The sequence below is a fragment of the Falco punctatus genome (assembly GCF_963210335.1).
Source record: "Falco punctatus genome assembly, chromosome: Z".
NCBI lineage: Eukaryota > Metazoa > Chordata > Aves > Falconiformes > Falconidae > Falco > Falco punctatus.
Genome location: NC_137586.1, coordinates 15,102,215 through 15,121,134, shown reverse-complemented (window position 1 = coordinate 15,121,134; position 18,920 = coordinate 15,102,215). Strand labels below are relative to the sequence as shown.

Sequence of the window (18,920 nt, the reverse complement as noted above, 5' to 3'; positions counted from 1 at the left end):
CATCCTCATCCTCCTACCTGATAGTACACACAAACTGGCATCCCAGTATGTTCCCTGCCCCCTTACAATACAGCTTTAGCTCTATCGAAAAGAACCCTTATCACATGCTGTCACAGATCCTGCTTCACTCTGCTTTGACCTTAACCCTGCACTCTCGGCCACTGCTTGGGGTCTCTGCAGTGACTGAACTCATGAAACAGACTGGGAAACAGGGAGCTGGTGGTCCAGCTGTAGAATCTGGCAAGTTATAGTGTATCAGCTGATCCACAGTAACTGCCTGTGTGAAGGCTCTCTTCAGCCACATGGTAAGGACACTAATTATTTGCACAGAAGCACTTTATCCTGCAGTTCAGGTGCAGAGGAGGTAGTGTTTCAATGCTGCAGAACCAACTGCAAGCAAAATTGAGAGTTTTGCTACCACTGCTATCACAGAATCATAGAACAGCCTAGGTTGGAAGGGGCCTTGAAAGATCACCTGGTCCAATCCTTAGCACTACGTCTCTTTTTTAAGTAGTTCACAAACTGCTAATAGTATGTATCACTTTTCACCAACTGCTGGGTATGGGTCTGCATTGCTCATGAACTTCCAGAGCGCAGAATCTATACAGGAGGGCATTAAGTACTACTAAAGGACAAAATCCATGAAAGCGCTTAGCACCTCTCCATTTCTGGCCTTTGTAAATCAGCTGGATCTACTAGAATCAGTATTAAAAAAAATAAACAAACAAAACAAAACAAAACAAAAAAAAAAACACAAAAAAATGCAAACCAACAAAAACCTCAATGAAAACGACAAGAAACTGAAAAACTTCATGCGAGACAGAGAAAAATATCCAATGCTGGATTAACTGTTCTTGAAATTGTGAAGCCTTGTAAAGATTGGTTTCTGTTGTGTGCATTTCAGATCTCTTGAGAAGTTTGCCATTAAAAGATCCAGGAGGTAATAGAGATTTTTTGTAAATACTTCCCAATGCAAAGTAGTGTAATAGCTACAATAAAAAGAAACATTACAGGATGATATCAGAAATCAGTGTTACATGGTGTCTCACCCACATAAACATGGCATTTGGTGAGCTCTACAGTGTAGTTCGTGTTGGGTGCTTGTGTTATTCCTGGCACAAGAGCAGAAGAAAAGGAGCTCCAGCCTAGAAATAAGAGAGTTTTTCTTTTTTACTCAGCTCTTCAGTGAGTCAATGGGACTTGCATGAGAAAGGAACCATCTCTTTTCTGCAAGCTGTTAATGATACACAGACAAAAACACACACTCTTTAGCTGTGTGACTCCCTGGGAAAACTAACTTGACAAAGTAAGTCAAGGTTTCATTGCAATATAGATAAAATTTCTACCATGTAAATCAAGTTAAACTGTAAAGCACTGACTTTATTTAACTTGGCCTTTCTACCTGAATATTTTAGATTATAAAAATATTTGTAATACCGCATGTATGGTAACTAAAATGTTTAAATCCAAGACAATGAGAAGAGACTCTAAAATTATTAGCTACAGTTATTATCACAGAAGCAACATGAAAGGATGCAGAAGCATAATGGTGAAAGGTTCATGGCAAGTAAGAATTCAACTTGAACCTTCATTTTCTCTGTTTCAGATGTTTCCAGATTTGGCCCTACTTGGGACAGGTACTTACCTGAGAGCACATAAAGTACTGAAAGACATCAATCACACTACATTAAAACTCATTTTTGTCTTAACTTTATCAGGGATTGCTTGACTTATCAAAATTGATCATAAAAAGCTGGTTTTTAATTTTATTTTATTTTTTTTAGCAAGCATATTTTTAAAGCAAAAGCAGCCTGGCCACCTGTATTATGGTTTGGCTGATAGCTACAAACTTCAGTCTGATCTCCCACTGCCTGGATCTGGGATGCTTTTCAGGAAACATGTTTCTGTTTGCTTTTCTGCACTAAAAGCAGATGAGATTTGAAGAGCTGATGGGGTTTTAACGTATGAGAGAGCAGGAAAGGAGGTTGTTAAGTTTGAGTGCAGAAGCGTGGGATGTCCAGAGATCCCTCTTTCCCTCCCACAGAGTTTGCACAAACCCTGGTGAGGAGTGTAGATGTTCTCACACATTTTTTTTTGCCTCCCAGGCAGAGGCTGGGAAGGGCCTGTTGAGGAGAAAGGGAAGTCGGGGTGTTTTGCTAAAGCTGTCTGTTCCTCTTGCTTTTCCACTTCCTCTTCCTCCTGGTATCGGCAGCTGGGGGGCATGCCAAAGGGGAAGCCAGGCCGGTGGATAATCCCCGGCCCAACCATTTACATGAGGGCATGTGGGGAGGAAACCAAAGTGACTTCTTCCTCGAGGAAACGGTTTCCTCCCTCCCTTCCCACCCCACCTCCCCTTCCCCCAGTGCAGGCTCCCTCCCTTCTCTCCCTGGGTGTGCAGATACTGCTGAGGGCAGCTGCTGAAACGGCCACTTCCAAACTCTCCGGCTGGTGCTGGCTCCCTCCATGGCAGGCTGAGGCCCAGCCCCAAGGCCCAGAGCTGCCCGGGGCCCCTGGAGCTGGCGGTGGGGGAGGGCAGGGCACAGGCACAGCCACTGCCAGGGGCACAGGGGAGGGGGCTGAGGGGGCACAGGATCAGGAGGGCAGGCGAAAGGCTGGCCACGATCCCCGGCTGCCAGAGCTCCTTTCCCCACTCGCACTGCTTGTGCCCTGCCTTGCTCCTCCGTCCTCCCTCTCACCCCAGCCTCTACTGATTTCCTCTCATTACACAGCTTCTAGCAACTTCACAGCCAGAAAGACAGCTTGCTTGTCAGCCTGCCTGCTTGCTCACTTGCCTTACCAAGATGGCCATCATGTCCTCTCCACATCCCACTTTCCTCAGGCTAGGAGTTGGTTGCTCCAAACTCAGCCATCACAGCTACATGCACATCACCTGCAATTTATCTCATTAAATCACCTAATAAGTAACAGCTGGTGATCAGCTGTGGACCTCGGTGAGGTATAAGCTGTGGGATGTGGTGGGTGATAGTGCTGTGGCAAGCTCCAGGAGTCCTCCCACGGTGTGATTCATGAAGCAGTGCCTGTATGCATCAGGCTCTTGATCACCGTGGTGAACTCTGTGCTTTCAAGTGGATTTTCTGGTGCCTGTAGAGGGTTTAGCAAAGGCCTGGTGTTCCCATTTAGTGTCTCTGGAGCATTTTGCTCTGTGGCACTTCTTTGAATTCCCACCAAATTCCTGCCACTGAACCCAGACAGACACAGGAACACCAACATCAGCAAAAACTGTGCACCTTGCAGGGCAAAACAAGCCTAATCCAAAAACTGCTTAATCTGAGCCACCTGTGTGAGTGAGCTTTGCATCAAAAGGGGCAGGGAAGCGCCTGTGACATGGCAGGGGGCACTAAGGGACAGCCCAGGGGCAGAACACAGAGCAGGTAATGCAGGGCAGTGAAGATGAATAATTTGGTGGACTGTGACTGTTGATACCTGAATACAAGGTTTGTATTCAAAGAATTACTTGAGATTTGAGTCAACAGAGCATTTCTAAGGTCAGATGGCAAAAGAAAGACGTTTGGCTTTTTGCATGCAAGATTTTTTTAATGGTAAGATTGGGGGGTTTTATGGCAGATACTTTCTGTCAGCTTTAGATGTCCGTGGGAAGGACTGTGCTCTGGAAGGAGTGGTTTGTTACAGTGCATACACCCAAGCAGAAAACGAGGAGTGTAACATGCATGTGACCGTGATGCTCTGGAGCATGCTGGGCTTTCCTCTATGACAGAAATAAACCCTTCACAAAGCAGTCAGGTTAAGGAGACTCTGCCAGTGTCATCTGATTTCTTTCTGGATTTTGCCAATTCTACCTTTCTCTAGTATAGAAAAATATAAATAATGGAAACATATTTCTGCATTCCTTGTTCAGACAAATATGAATATGGTAATAACCATCAGCAGTTATAGGTTTATAGGGAATGAATTATGACAATTCAAAACAGACACAGCATTGACTTGAGGAGGTTCCAGGGAATCCTACATGTCAGCTGTTCACAAACAGTATCTGGAAAGTCCAGTCATTCCCATAAACACGACAGTGCCTGTAGACATGACAGGATACTGCTAATACGCTCATGATCACATCAGACTTGTCAGAAATACTAAAACCACCTTCAAATGGCAACCCAATGGAAATGCACAGCACATTTTTCAGGAAGTCCAGCCCCATCTGCAGACACAAAGATAATGCAGACTGATGCTACAAGAAGTGTTCGTTCTCAGAGCATGCTGTAGAAAATGCAGGCAGAAGCTCCCGGTGATGTTCAGAAATATAAAAGGTTTTACTGAAAAACAGTATTTTCCAAAGTGATGATGTGATAGGATCACTGCCATGATCCTGTCATGGCAGGGTGGTGCTTTTCCACAGAATTCCTGGCTCTGGGGAGTGCCACAGCATTGCTAAGCGGGACTGTTAACTTGCCTTGCCCTCTTATGAGGCTCACGTACTTGAAATGTTAGCCCCCTGGAGCATCGTGAAACCAGACAGACTGTGTCTCTCTCAGTAGAAGTATGTACAGAGAGATTATCAACAGAGAAAGATGTCATATCTGCTGCTGCCTCTGGTCTGCTACTACAAGGCAAAAGCCCCATCAGAATGAGGAGGAGGCAGGAAGAGAAGTTTTAGTGAAAAACTGTGCTAACATTGGCTTTCTCTGGCTAAGCACATATTTGCATGGGTTGTGTATTACAGATATACAGGGGAACACTATTCTGAATTAGGAAGGAGATTGTCAAACATGCTTTAGTGATATTAATGCACCTGTCGAAAGGTGCTCTTCTGTGTACTTTTTTTCCCCTATATATACATGGTTTAAGGATTACCTGCCCTAACCAAGCATTTCTGTCTTTTTCTTCTCTGACCCTTACCACTAACTCTGTTAAGATCTCTCACCTGTTTTGGGATCATAGACTAAGATCAGAGAAATGAAGAAGGTTAAAAACAACATGGAAAGAAAATAAGATATTTTTATTTTTTATCATGTCACTTCAGTTTACCACCTCCAACAGTGGTACTGACACAGCTGTAGAGGTAAAAAGATCCTGACTGTGATATTCTTTGTGAGCATTGAATTGGAAAGCCAAAGGTGTGAGGTGGGAGTGCTTGACCTATCAAACCATTTCAGACGACAGGACAACATCAGTATATGAAAGATGCCTTAAAAACGTGGACTAGCACTTACAGCACAGAAACTCGGTGAGGCTCTTTTTCTCCCCCTTTTTCTTTACTCTGTTTCTGACAAATTTAATTCCTAAGCAGCCACTTTTCCCAAAGGTACATGGAACAGAATGTTGAATAAATGCCCTGTTAAAAAAAAAATACTTATGGCTGCAGTCAAAAAAGTTGCACATGGGAACAGTAACACACCATTGCTATGCTGCAATTTAGATGCTAGGTTTGGTCAACACAGAGTCTAGCATGTCACACTTACACATGAGAAGGCATTATCATTACTGACATTCTTATCTTGCTTGAATATAATATTGTGATTTTGTGGCTGCTGCTGCTGTTGGTTCTTTGTGAAAAATAATAAAAAAAAAAAGGCAAAAAATCTATAAGCTGATTACAGGCTCGTAGATCTTGTTCCTTAAAGTATTAATTCCTTCAGATTCTTTCTTCAACTTAAAATAGCTAATTGCCTCAAATCATTCACAAACATCCTTCACAGAAATAAGTGGGAAAAACAGAGAGGATCTGGGAAGCTCTTGCACCTGCAAGTGTAAAATGAAGCACGTGGTAGACATTGCAGATGCATAACTTTCACAGCAATTTCACAGCATAAACAGTTGTTTTCATTGTGTTTGTTGCAACTTATATTCTCAGCAGCATTCTGTCAGTTAGGGATGTATTTATTCTGTGTTTTGGTTGAAAAAGAAGATGACAGGAACAGTCTAGCATTCAGAGTTGCAACAATGAGTTTTTTCTTTGATCATTGCTTGATTTTTCTAGCACTGATACTGTGCTCAAACTCTTGCAGTGGTGTTTACCCATGCAAAATGACTACACTGCTGCAGTTAGTATCTTAAAACCATCATGAAGACCACCAGATAGAATAGCAAGAGCCACAGTCTAATCTGCATTAATATTAAAAAAATGCTTCCTCATTGATGATGATTGTTTATTTTCACAAATAAAAACGATTTTACAAATAAAATACAGTTTAGCAGAATCAATAGCATGAAGAACTGCTTTTTTCCCACTAAGAAAAAAAACATTGTGTTATGTAACAAAAAAGTTACCATTGGCAAGTGGCAAATGTCAAGCATGTGGCAGTGTTTTTAACTCAAATAAGCTCCATCCAGAACTCTGATAGGCTTCTAAACTAGTTAAGATAGAAGGTTTTGTCAAATTAAGCTCTAAATATCAAGCACTTCCAATACCTTAGTTTGACACCCAAAAATGTTTTAAAAATACTAAGAAAGTTGTGCAGAAGTGACACACAATGAAGAAAAGTCAAATAACTTTTCATGAAGCTCCAAGACACACAATTTTTCTTCTGCAATCTCACCCCCATGCACAGCTGAAGGTTTACCTTCAGCACAAACACAGGTTTAGAATTTCTTGTGGGTCTTATTTCATCAATATTGTTTTTCCTATCCCATATCATCTTTGAAGCCTTTAATTTGTGTAATGAACTCACAGGTAGAAGGGCAGAAGAAATGGATGATCATAGGTTTTTTTAAAAAGCATCTCCACATAGCAAAAGCTTTAAAAAAACTGACCAGTGGAATCTCTTGAGATCCTACTGGCAAAGGCAGGACCAAGCAAACGTGTTAGCTGGCAACTGGTGAGTGAGAATGTATGCAGTGATTCCCAATGGTAGCAGGGGACTAGACCAGATGACCCAAGAGGTCAGTTCACTCTTGTATTTATGCTTGTAATTACCACACATGTTTCATTATCTATTATTCTGTAGACTCAAGTTTGTATGCACCAATATAGCTTCACAGGACTCTGCAATATGGGGTAAAAGCAATACTTTTAGATATCACATGGCTAATACTGCTGATGGCAGCAGTCAAACAGTCTGAACACATTTTAGTTCCCTTTTCCCCTACCACTTCTTGCCTAATATCCTGAGGAGGGCAGTTTTCTCTACTGATCATGATAAAGAAACCCACAAGCGACATTCTTACGCAAACCCTCCCTGAGAAGCAGAACTCGTCTTAGCAAACCAGGCTGTTTAGGCTCTTAGACCAGGCTGTTAAGGTGATACACACGTGGATTGTCACATTGAAGGAGCCAGTTTTTCTGCCTATATCAAAATATTGGGGAGCTTTGCGGAATCCAGGTAAGCTGTTGTACATGTTTGTCTTAGAAATAAATGTGCAAAGTTCCAGAGGAGTAGAATCAGTACAAGGTATTACATATAACCTCATATAACTGGAAATTTTAACTTTAGATTTTACTTACAGTTTGTTGTGGAGTTGAAAAGATGCCAAGCTGACAAAATGGAGTTTTCTCTCTCTAAGTTTCACATTTCGTTCCCTGAAATTTTACTAAGAACATTCCTAATCTAAGTGATCTTTGTATTTTGAATAGCAACAGATATAGTATCATTTACAGGCAATTATTTTTCTAGTAATTCCTTTTGCATTGTTTGTGGCTGGTTGAGTTGTGGGTGGGGTATCTTGAAATTTTAGAAACAGACGCAGGAACTTTTCAGTGGCAGGAACTCATTTTTCTTCCTTGAGATTTGGAGATGTTACATTAATTTCACTGGAATAGCCAGAGTCAAATCAAAGATGTTCAGAAGGCAGTCACTGTATACACTATATATAAACATCGTTCTGACTAAAGAGGGATCTGCCTGCTGCATTTCCTGGGCAGGCTCACTAGAAAATTTAAGTTATCCTGAAAGCTGTTGATTAGCATATGGGAAAAACAATTTAAAAAACCCAAATTATTAAGTATCATGAAACTCTGTGCTTATATAAAGCCATGTTAAAAAAAAAATCATAATTCTATTTCAGAAAGTTATATAAGTCTGTTTTTATTGAATAGAAGTTCTTGGTGGAAAGTTGAAGCTGCCAGGCTTCTGCTGTTGAAGACTGAGTTGCCAATTGTTGGTAGGGTGGGTTTTTTTTTTAATTTTTACATAGACAGGTACCAAAAAGAAACAAGAAAATAAGACTGAAACTGTGTGAAACTTATCAGGACATAGGATGAAGAGATGGCCATGTATGGATAGATACTTTGGCTTCATGCATAGGCTGTGACAGCAATACTTTGGGACCAAGCTGGAATGTCATCTGGCTGTTCCGGACAAGCCCTACACCTTCACTAGTTCTTATCTCAAACTGACCTGGAGTGGATGAACTGTATTATCTTCTCATGTCCCTGCAATATGATGTAGTTAGTCTTATGATTAGGTAAAAGATGAGAAAACATGACAGGAGAGGGACAACAAAAGTGCAGAGGAATGCACAAAGGAAAAGGTAAAGAATACAGTGTGATCAAGCTGGAACACCATCTTGTCTAATTTTGACAACAACGTGTCCTCGTAAGTGTGCTGGTTTTGTCTTGCTGGTGTTAGAGGGATATGTGAAACGATGTTCTCAGGACAATGTAGAGGCTGTCAGCCTCTCAACAGGGAATCCTTTAGATTTGTAATTATCCTTTCCATCCTACAGACTGCCTTTCAAAAAAACCCTCAGACAGCAGAATAGCCTGGCTCTTCATTATTTAGTATCTTATTAAAGCTTGTTTCTCTTGTATACCAACCATTATATTAACAAGTTTGGACGGATGCTGTCTTTCTGCCTTCTTTTCGTACTTCCCTTTCTTACACTCATAGGTACAGAGTATTGCGACATCTTAACTCCACTTTCCAAATGCTGCACTCACTATTACAGGGAGTCTTTTTGAGTCATTATAACTAGACACAACGGGAAGAAAAGCAATGTGGAAATGATCTATCTGTTCTGGAAACAACAAAGTTGTATAACAATAATTCTGAAGTCTCTGTCTGGAAAAGGAAAGAGCCATGCAATAATTTATGACAAATTCAGAATGGCACTAGCATCTAAACAAGCAGCTAAACTCCCTCAAATCCACCAGTTTCAGAAGAACATGAATCAGGCCTGCATAAAGTTGCCAAATAATTTTCAGATCTACATTCTTCTGTAACTTTCATACTCCATATTCCTAGCCTTTTCTGTCCAGTCCCTTATTCCTTATACCCTGTCCATGGGTCAGAGCTCAGTTCCCTTAGTGGTAATCAGCTTCTCTGGTTATTTCACTGTCACAAGTATTCATGAGTATACACACTTTTCATCTTAAATGGATAGTTTTACAATCTTTATTTCATTACTTTCTCTCAAACTTATCAAGATCTGATCCTGATAAAAGATCATATGTTTCTAAAAGGCCTGTTTAGACCCTATCATATAGGAATAGAAAAGAAAATATTACAAGTGAGAAGTGAAAAGATGGGTTGGTTTTTTTCCCTTACAACTCAGATCTGCATGTATTTTAAAGAACTGTACAACTCCTTGTACAGTCAACAGTTACATATACTTCATTTGCTTAATTCAAGATCATATGCACACTCATCTCCTATCCCTTTCACTGATCCAGCGTTGCTGTTTGAAGAAAGAGCAACCACAGGGGAAACTGAAGTGAAATGGCTTCACAGAGACTGGAAAGTAAATAATGACAACATATTTATGCCAAAACAAAACAAACATTTTTTGATTAGGCTGCCAGTTGAGACAGGAATGGTCACAGTAAATTCAGCAAGAATACAGATGGAACCTTTGTTTTTCTTGTGTTCTCATTACACTGTACTTCTATACAGAAATGTGCAGTTATATTATAAATAATGGAGAATTTCACTTGTTTGCACTGAGGTAATGAAGATCTAGTTGCAGAAGAATTGTGTACAAGTGTATCTCGGTATGTATGTGAGTCTCTGTTGAAGGCAGTGGGAAGCCGGGAAAGCACTTTGTATGCAAGTCTCCTTGACGAATCTATGGCATGGGAACTAAAACTTGGGTATTGTTCTAGATTTGAGCAAACACATTTGAATAATGCAACCATCTCCTATCAAATTAAATGTTACTGAGTGCCTTATGTGCTGCTTCCAGTTTAGATCAGAAGCTGAAAAGCAAAAAATGTTTTGTATTGAGTTTCCCAATAGATCACAAAGAGAAAGTTCATAAAATACCCCAAGTACTTCTTGCATGAGACTCCTCTGTCCCACAGACACTCTGCATTTTAGAAGGGAAGGGTAGACTAAACTTAACCTCACCTCAGAATCTTTTCAAGTTCCTGTTCAATGATTTTCAGCCTAATGCTAATCTGTGTGCTAACAAAATAGGTAATGGCCACAATGATTCTCTCTTTCTCCCAGTTCCCCATCTGTCTACCTGGCCAGTCAGGCTGTGCATTAGAATCCACAATATGGCTTCTAGTATAACGTAGGTTATAAAAACAGGAACTGGTGACGTACGCTATAAAGAAGCAGAAAGATTTCATAGGGTTTCTTACTCTCTTCTGATTCCTAGTGTTACATTTACCACATACTACTCACTGTAAGTAAATGAGAGAGGCTACAATGCTAGTCACAAACCCTTCCACGTGCCTAGCACCTTTTCACTCTTGAAAAGTCTGTAAATCTGCATGACTAGGGCAGGATTTGTTCACAGTACTGGGAAGAAATTTGTTAAAAGTAATCCATTCACAGTCCTAATGTGGCAGTAGTGAATGGTTCAGTCCGTATGAAAGCATGTATGAATGTAATTGATATTGCTATTACGAAGATGTAGAAAACTTCTCAGAAACCAGTTATTGTTACAAGAACAGTTTCTTCAAGGCCACCATTTCCAGCTTCCTACATGCTGAACGTCTCTTGTCCAGAATGTTCACATTTCTGTAGCTTGACACTGCACATTTTCTTACATTTCAAATGTAAGAGGTAGCAGAAGAATCAATTCATTACTATAACTTTCAGAAGACACGAGCTGCTGTGTTAGCCAAGCAGCTGATCAGATTGTAATTGATAAGTTCTGAAGACTTTAGACACTGAGGTAGAGTTCTAGTATCTCTGATGTTTTAGATTTTATTACAGAAGTTAAAAAAAAAAAAATCATTCATTAGTACAAAGTCAAAAGGCATCAGAGACAAAAGGGCTTGTTATTCTCTCTGGCATTGCAATTAGCTTAACTTTCTATGTAAGTGGGTAAAATCAGTGCTTTGTGAGGTATTGTGGGAAAAATCTTGAATCGCTAGTGATACATATATGTATCTCTGCAGCGTAATTTTGTGTGTGTGTGTGAGTGCATATGCGTCAACTAGCAGTAGATGGTTTGAACCTGATAATCTCTATAGTAAATGTGTACTTCCTCCCTTCCCTGTATGTGCAAAATATGGTGTTCTGGGGATAAGTTTCGTATACGATCTATCTTGTTTTGCCTGTATTTATTTTAAGTAACTTTGTAGTATAATACAAACAGTTTGGAAGGACTTTCTTGGTGACCCTGAAAGACTGGGAAAGCTAACTTGAAGTTGCAGAGGTCACTGTTAAAACTGTTCCAACATAACAGGTAATTCACGTAATGGCATACAATCAAACAGAAGGCAAAAGGAGCAAAACCCCAATCTAGAAGCTTTTGTTAATGAAGTAGAAACAATTACTGAGCATCTGCTGAACTGTACTGGGTGAAGATACAATTAATTCTTCAACTTTCCAATTATTTTTTTTTTTTCATATCCCTATTTATTGTGCATTGTAGTGATACTCCTTTGTTTCCAAACGAATCATCCAGAGCCCTTCATAGTTACAACATCCCTGATTTATACCATTAGTCTTACATTTTAGTTTTCACAAACAAAACAGATCTCACTGAAGTTGTGAATGAGATATGCCAATGCATCTGCCATAGCTGCACCCCTGCTGCTACTGCCGGCTGGGAAAGGACTCCCCCCGGCAGAGGGCTCCTGGACTCAAAGGTGGCTCCAGCCCAACACAGCGGGACTAGCTCGCTCCCCTTCGCCCCCATTCTTCACCGCACTGAGTTTTAATTGTACTGCATTCCAATGTATTGAGGTTTTGCCCTTCAAATTAAAGACTGGTTCTGAAAGGTATTGAATAGGGCTGACCAATTAAAACATTCTTGAATGAAGCTGCGTTTTATCCACTTGGAATTGTTCAACATTTTTTTTCCCCCCCAAGAAGTAACTTTGACTGTATCTGGGTGTATTTTTTGTCATTTCTTCCTATTTTATTCCACATATTTTAATTTTCCTTCCACAAACGCAGTTTTCTGAGATACAAAATGGAGAAGAGACACAAGGACAAAATGTGGGCAAGGGGGTAGCAGCAGGGAAGAAAATTGCTGAGAAGGGAAAGAAAACCTGACACACACCCCAAACCAAAATTCTGTCTTCACAAAGGAACTTGTAGTGCTCCAAAGAGTTGGCAGCAATAACATTAGCTTGGATCCAGGTTCTAGTACAATCTATGCTTCTCACTGTATGACATTCACATTTTTAGCAATGCATTAATTTTAAAGTAGTGTGTATTTTCTTATATTTATTAAGTGCTCAGTTCCCAATTCCAGAAATAAACAGAAATTATAATATGCCCAAAAGGAGTTGCATGACCGCTCTCTAAAGACAGTACTCCCACTGAAAATTTTTTAAAGATTGTATAACCAAAGCAAGAATATAACAAAATGCTCAGCTTCTCTAACCCTACAGGAAGATGTGCTACAATATCTCCACAGCCAATCAGCAGTACTACAAGCCTCAGACCAGGAAACTCTTTAAAGTACAGTATGTGTGAACATTGCAACGGGGACTTTCTCATTGCTGCTCTTTCTTTTTCTCTTCTTTATGCTCATAGGATGTCAAGGCAGATGTGAAATCACTCATGGCGAAATTTAACAAAGGTAGCAACCCCACAGAGGATACATCTGGTAACAGTCGACCTTTCAAAGTCCCAGGACAATTTATCCATACAGGATTACAGGCAAAGAAAGCAGCACTTGAGAAATTTGCAAGTGAAGGAACTATATCTCCTCTTTCAGGACCCAGTACCCTCCACAAACCTGCTCATCCTAAGCCTCCTCTGGCAGCCAAGCCTTCAAATGACGATAAAACAGAGAAGGATCTAAAGTCCCCATGTTTGAAACCAGTGGCACAAAGGTTTGGGGTTCAGCTTCAGCCAACTAACAGAGAAAATGATGGAAAAGCTGGATGCACTAAACCCCCCACCAAAACCAGTGACCTGGCAAAAGAAGAACCAAAGCCTCTGTATCCTAAAATTGCAGGGAACAAGTTTCTTAACTCTGGTCCTCATGAGAAAGAAAAAAATCCTCTGGGGAAAAAAACAAATTCAAATTTTGTACCACAGGAAAGTGAGGCAAAACCAGCATTTTCAAAAGTAACTGCAGTTAAGGAAAAGTTCATGTCTGCAACACAAGAAAATGAGCCCAAGCCTTCTTTCTCTAAACCACGACTTGCACAGAAACCTTCTCTCAACCATGAGGTTACCCCCAATGAAGACACTTCTAATAAAAATGTGTTTCTGCAAAAAGGACTATCAAGCTCTAGACCAAATATACACTCATTTAAAGCAGCAAAGGAAATGGATGAAAATAGTAACCGTGCTGCAGAAGCTGCAGGCAGTAATTTTTTTAATATGGCTCTGAAACCTACTGGCCACTGGTCCAGCTTATCTCAAGGCAATCATGAAAACGTGGAGAAAAAGACTGAAGAAAAGGAAATGAATGCTGCCAAGAACATCCTTCTCAACAAAACCGTCCAGGAAGAATCAGGTTCTTCTTCTAAGTTCCGTAAAATGAACACAGAGCTTGCTGCAGGAAGGTCATCAGGTGGATCTCAAGAGAAAAAGGATGGGAACAGGAGCTCAGGACCCCCTATGCAAAAATCCTTGCCCCCACTGTTCAGCCTGGGCCAACCCCCACAGAAGCCCAGCAGACCCCCCAGTGTGGACCTGGAAAAGTTCCGCAAGAGGATACCAAAAGACAGTGAGTCCTCTCGGTTCTTGCTTTCTTGGGTAATGGCCTTTTTATGCATTTAGTATCTAGTTCATTCCAGGTGGAACCCCCTCTTCTGTTCAGAAGTAACAAGACATGCATTAGAGAAGCCCTTAAAGCTTTAACTTATGTTTGTGTCTTTTCCGTAAAGGACAGAAATCAAAATTATATTCTCCCTACCCCAGTGACAAAGTGTAGGATGAATGCTTTCTGTACTGGCTTTATTTGTTTTTCAAAACTACTGAGATGTAGCTATAATTTGTGTCAGGGAGTTTAAGTATTTTTCTCAACAGACAGTTAAGTCCTGACTTCCTATAAATGAGATGCTGATGTTGTGTCCCCTGTTCTCAACAGCAACTTCCTGGGTGCAGCTTGAGGGCCACCAAAATGATACGCTACAGCCTGTAGTAAACACACTTTTTTCTTTCTTTTTTGCCTTTCACAATGACTAATCACAGTGTGACCCTATAAGTTGCTGTATTTTAAAGTTTAGAAAGTTGCAAAATTACAGAATCAATTATTCCCACATGGAACTCCATCAGTTTTACACCCATATCTGAATCCAGACTCAAAAAAGCATATCCAGGACTTGGCATTTTCTGTTGAGTTTGCAGGACTTCAGTAGTGTGGCAATCAGTAGCATCTGAGGTTCTGCCTCACTATTTTTGCAAAGAACCAAGCCTCTGAACTTTCTGATGGTCATAATCCAGGCATGAACATGAAAGCCTATCACTAGGTATTTGTAAAATCTGAGGCGGTCATGTGTGTGATGAGACCTTCTGTAAATACATTTGAAATACCTGGGAAGACACAAATCCCTGTGAAGAGCAGAAATTCCTGTGGCTCCACTCCCGCAGAGTTCTGCTTCAGCAATTTCGTTTCACTACATATGAAAAGTTGCAACAACAATATAAGCTGTTTCTAAGGCACTCAAAATATGGCCTTGAAGATCTCATGTAAAAATGTAGTTTCCTGAAGTCTGATTCACATATACACTGTCACCTCCTTAAAGAAAAGATCAGCCTTGCAGAGGTTCTGCATCTCCTTAATTGTCCCTTAAATCACCTGTATTTCAAACTTTAGGCTTAAGGTTTTTTCTCCAAAGGTTTTAGGCACTCAGACAACTCTAAAAACTTAAAATCAGCCACTGCAGTTGGAATGGGTGATGCCAATTGACATATTTGTATTACAAGTTTTATAAGAGCTGAAGGAGGCTTTCTCTTTTTTCTTATAGCACCAGGGGCTAGGAACTATGATTGCATAAGAAATTCTGATCACATTTTAAAATCAAAGTTTTAAGTTGTATGGGTCCAGAGGAAACCTGTTCTTGATCTTGGTGCCTGAGAGAAAGGAGGACAGAAATGAAAATTTCTTATTGTATTAAATTTTTATGGGATTTTCTTCTTCTTTTTCTTTTCTTTTTTTTTTTTTTTTTTTTTTTTTCTTTCCTTAATGCACTGCTGTCTGCACTGAGCTCAGGAACCAAAGAATATATTCAGTCCTCACATGTAAATTGTTAGCTCAAGTGAAATTAACTGTTTGTGTCCTGTAAGTAATTGTCAGGTGATACACACAGCTAAGTGATTTCTGATAATGAGGTGCATTTCACCTACATTAGTCAGCCTTAACCATCTCTCTTAGATTAAGCAGATCAAACTGAAGGCTTAAATTTGCAGTGTAGTCAGAGGGAAAGGGAGATGCCCAATGCCATTTAGATGCCTAATGCAGCTGACAACAGATGCCCTGAATAGCTCCACACTGTGCATGTACAGTAATACACCAGGTACATTCATGTAATTTAATTGATACAGAATTTGCCCTTGTGCCTTCCGTAATTAGAATACAGTACGACTTGTGTTTCAGCAGCTTTGAATACACATAAGACTGGTCTTCCTGAGACCTAAGACATTCAAAGGGGTTATGATTGGATGAAAAAACTGAGAGATTACTTTCTTTAAAGACAAAAAGCCATACTAAAAACACAGTGTGCATGCAACTATATGTTCTGTTATTATTAATTCCACTCAAAATAGAAGTGTATCAGTAATATAAAATGTATTTTCCTGTCAGCTGCTACATTCTGGTTTTCCTGTGTCACACTACAGTTATGGTAATTTTCTCAAAAATCCATGATCAGGGCCAGATCCTTAAATGGTGTAAATTTGTGTACCTCTTTAAAAGAAGTATGCCAATATACGACAGTCTGAGCAGTTGACCCTTCTCCACAGAACACTGTTCAGCATGGCCAGCTTTACTTGAGTGCCCAGAGCAGTCTCAAAATGGAAAGGCAGCATTTTCAGCAAATGCTCTGATTAAATAAAAACAGTAAGAGCTTTGCTAGCTAAAACTTCAAGAAATCATAGCAAAAGCTGGAAACACCCAAAACTGCAATTTATTTTTTTAAAATATATTTTTAGTTTATTTTTAAGTAATTAATGGAGGAATTATTTTATTTGTTTGTTTGTTGTTTATTCCATTATTTAATATTTTTTCATTTCTGTGCAGTTACAGACATAGAGCATTTTCTTACCCTCTTTTTGTGTTCCTAACCTGAAGTTTAGATATATTTCTCCTACATGTTTAAAATTAATACCATGAACACAGCTGTAAGGATAATACCAGAACTTTTGCTAGAAGGAGGATCTCCAGTTGTCACTAACCAGCACTACGGTAGCCACTGGCCTAGATGAGTTGCACTGGGAGCATGAGCTAAGGATGGAGCTGCAGAGTGTAGTGGCATAGGCTGTTCTCCAAACATGTTGCAAAATACACACCCAGCTCAGCAGAACGGAAGGATCAGATATCGTCTTCTCTCCTTCACAGTCTTTGGGTCAGGGCAAGAAAGATTTAGAAACCACGTCAATATGAAGGTGTTTATAGTGGCCCTGAATTTCAGCCTTCCTCTCTAGAGCTGGCATGTAGACCTTGATGTTCTGTTTGGCTTTAATTAACAGGCCTGATTTCTTTGTGACTAGAACTCTCCTTAGAACCATTCTGGTGGAGAGACCACATGTTCTAGAGTGAATCCTGAACAAACTCATTTTCAGCTCAAGTTATTCAGTGCTGTTGGGTTTCTTGGAACGTTATATTTGAATAACAAAACCTACCTGCTTTGAAGGGTAGTTAAACTGAACTTTTTTTTTTTCTTTTTTAACTGTCATTTCAAGAATCGAAGTCATGTCAGGAAGATGCCACCCCCACAGCAGAAATTCTTCCTGCTCATTAGTTTGTCCTGATAAACAGCAGCTTGCCATAGTTGCTTAATTTGCCACTGTGATTCGGGTGCTGAGTAAAAGAAGAACAAGCACATGGAAATGGTTTTCCCACCCGACAAAGCTTTCTGAGATCTAGTCTTTCAGGGGTTTTGATCTGCACTAGAGAAAAAGTTGGGCCTTGTGCTGTCTTTGAGAAAAGCTCCACAAGTGGCGATTGTTACACTCGTGTTAGGGGCATGTGCCTGGGCTGCAGAAAACCTTGTATTGCCTGATTTAAACCAGCAGTTTGCACTCTGCTTTCCCAGAAGTATCAATCCATCCCTTTTTGTTTGGTGGTTATCCTTTCTTATGAAAGCTACTTTACTGTTTTTTTGTAATCAGGTAGTCACTGTGCATGAAATAACTTTAAACATTAGAGGCTGAAGGACTTGCCTTAGTGCAGCACCCTTAGTCACGTGTGGGAGAAAGGTTTAAACTGTCATCCATGCCAGCATGGATACTAAGGGATGCTGGTTTTGTGTTGGCCTTGCTGTGATTTAGAAATTTTCACCTAGTCCTGAAAAACTTTTCTTGATAAAACTTCTGCAGATACAATTGTCTTGCTGAGGAGATTTGACTATTGATGCATTAACATTCTCCACTGAGGGCAGGCTTTAAGAAATTCCTGTCTGGACCTGTGAATGCATGGCACTCCAGTAGAGTCCTGTGTTATGTCCCATTACAGCAATTTTCCCAGAGAGTAGATCATACTTGTGTCAGCTCAGAATCAAGGAGATGCATGTGCTTTCTAGATTCAGAAAATAATACTAGTGGTACTGTAACGTAATAAACACCTGAAGTTCAAACAGGGTTTTGTGAGAGAAAAGAAGGGAAGCAAAGTCATTTTGCTGACGGTTTTCCCATGTGAGGCCACAACCGTGCTGTTGCTTTCAGAGGATAACTGCACCTGGGCTGACCTCGGGGGAATCGTGCATGTGCAGCCAGCCACCCACAAGCCAGCTGAAGGCTCAGGGTCCCTAGCGCTCTAAACACCTCTGAACGCCTCATGAACAATCAGCGCTGGGGCTTCAGCTAGGGAGACTATTTTGAGCTGTACTGGGAAAAACGAAAGGAAAGTGGTACTGAATCTAGGAGAAAAGAAGGCAAGTAAGAAAATTCTTGCAATTTGTAATTTGGGTTATGGTTGTGTCTGCAGTCCTCGCTGAGGTTCTATTCTGTGATGAATTGCATAGCCACACAGTGACATGGCTATTTGTGTTGGGTAAGACAACCTGAGGGAATGGAGGAATTAGAATTAGAGGTGCATTGTCAAAATTATCACAACAATCTGTTGGCAAAGGACACTCCCAAAGGACAGCAAATGTCTTAACTGTCTTTGCAATGCCCCATAGAGCCAGTCAGTTGTGCTCTTACTTGCTGGCGAGATGAAACAGTGGTTTCCAAAGTTATAAACAGGGGACTTGTCTTAATCACAGCTGTTTAGTGCAGATTCTGGACTTAAAAGCTCAGTGTAGGTTTTCTTTTTATACCTCGGTGCTAAATTGGATTAAGTTATGCAACAGCTCAGTATTAAGGCATAAGGGGATAAAAAGAATTGTAAATTGAGCTAAACACTCAGTTTCTAAGACAGATTAATCTAAAATTAGGTGATGATATCCAAACAACATTGTTCAGGCTGGGATGAGGGTAGCTGTG

General features: G+C 40.3%; 1 protein-coding gene and 1 long non-coding RNA gene across 4 annotated transcripts in view; one reads left to right on the top strand and one right to left on the bottom strand.

Annotated features, from left to right (window-relative positions):
* Positions 1 to 4,956: 4,956 nt before the first annotated feature.
* Positions 4,957 to 8,401, bottom strand: LOC308056573. Of its 2 annotated transcripts, none has more exons than XR_013924879.1 (2): positions 7,421 to 8,401; positions 4,957 to 5,718 (listed from the first exon to the last, which is right to left on the bottom strand). It is a non-coding gene; the product is annotated as an uncharacterized lncRNA (long non-coding RNA). The 2 variants fall into 2 exon arrangements; XR_013924880.1 differs by lacking the exon at positions 7,421 to 8,401 and adding an exon at positions 6,730 to 6,943.
* FYB1 (FYN binding protein 1) overlaps positions 7,130 to 18,920 on the top strand; it is a 49,777-nt gene continuing 37,986 nt past the window's right edge. The window contains exons 1-2 of one of the 2 annotated variants that reach the window (XM_080372164.1): positions 7,130 to 7,298; positions 12,855 to 14,001. In XM_080372164.1, the coding sequence (XP_080228290.1) occupies positions 12,882 to 14,001 (1,120 nt within the window). In that variant the 5' untranslated portion in view covers positions 7,130 to 7,298; positions 12,855 to 12,881. The remainder of the gene's footprint in view (positions 7,299 to 12,854; positions 14,002 to 18,920) is intronic. The other variant, XM_080372165.1, reaches the window with a different exon arrangement.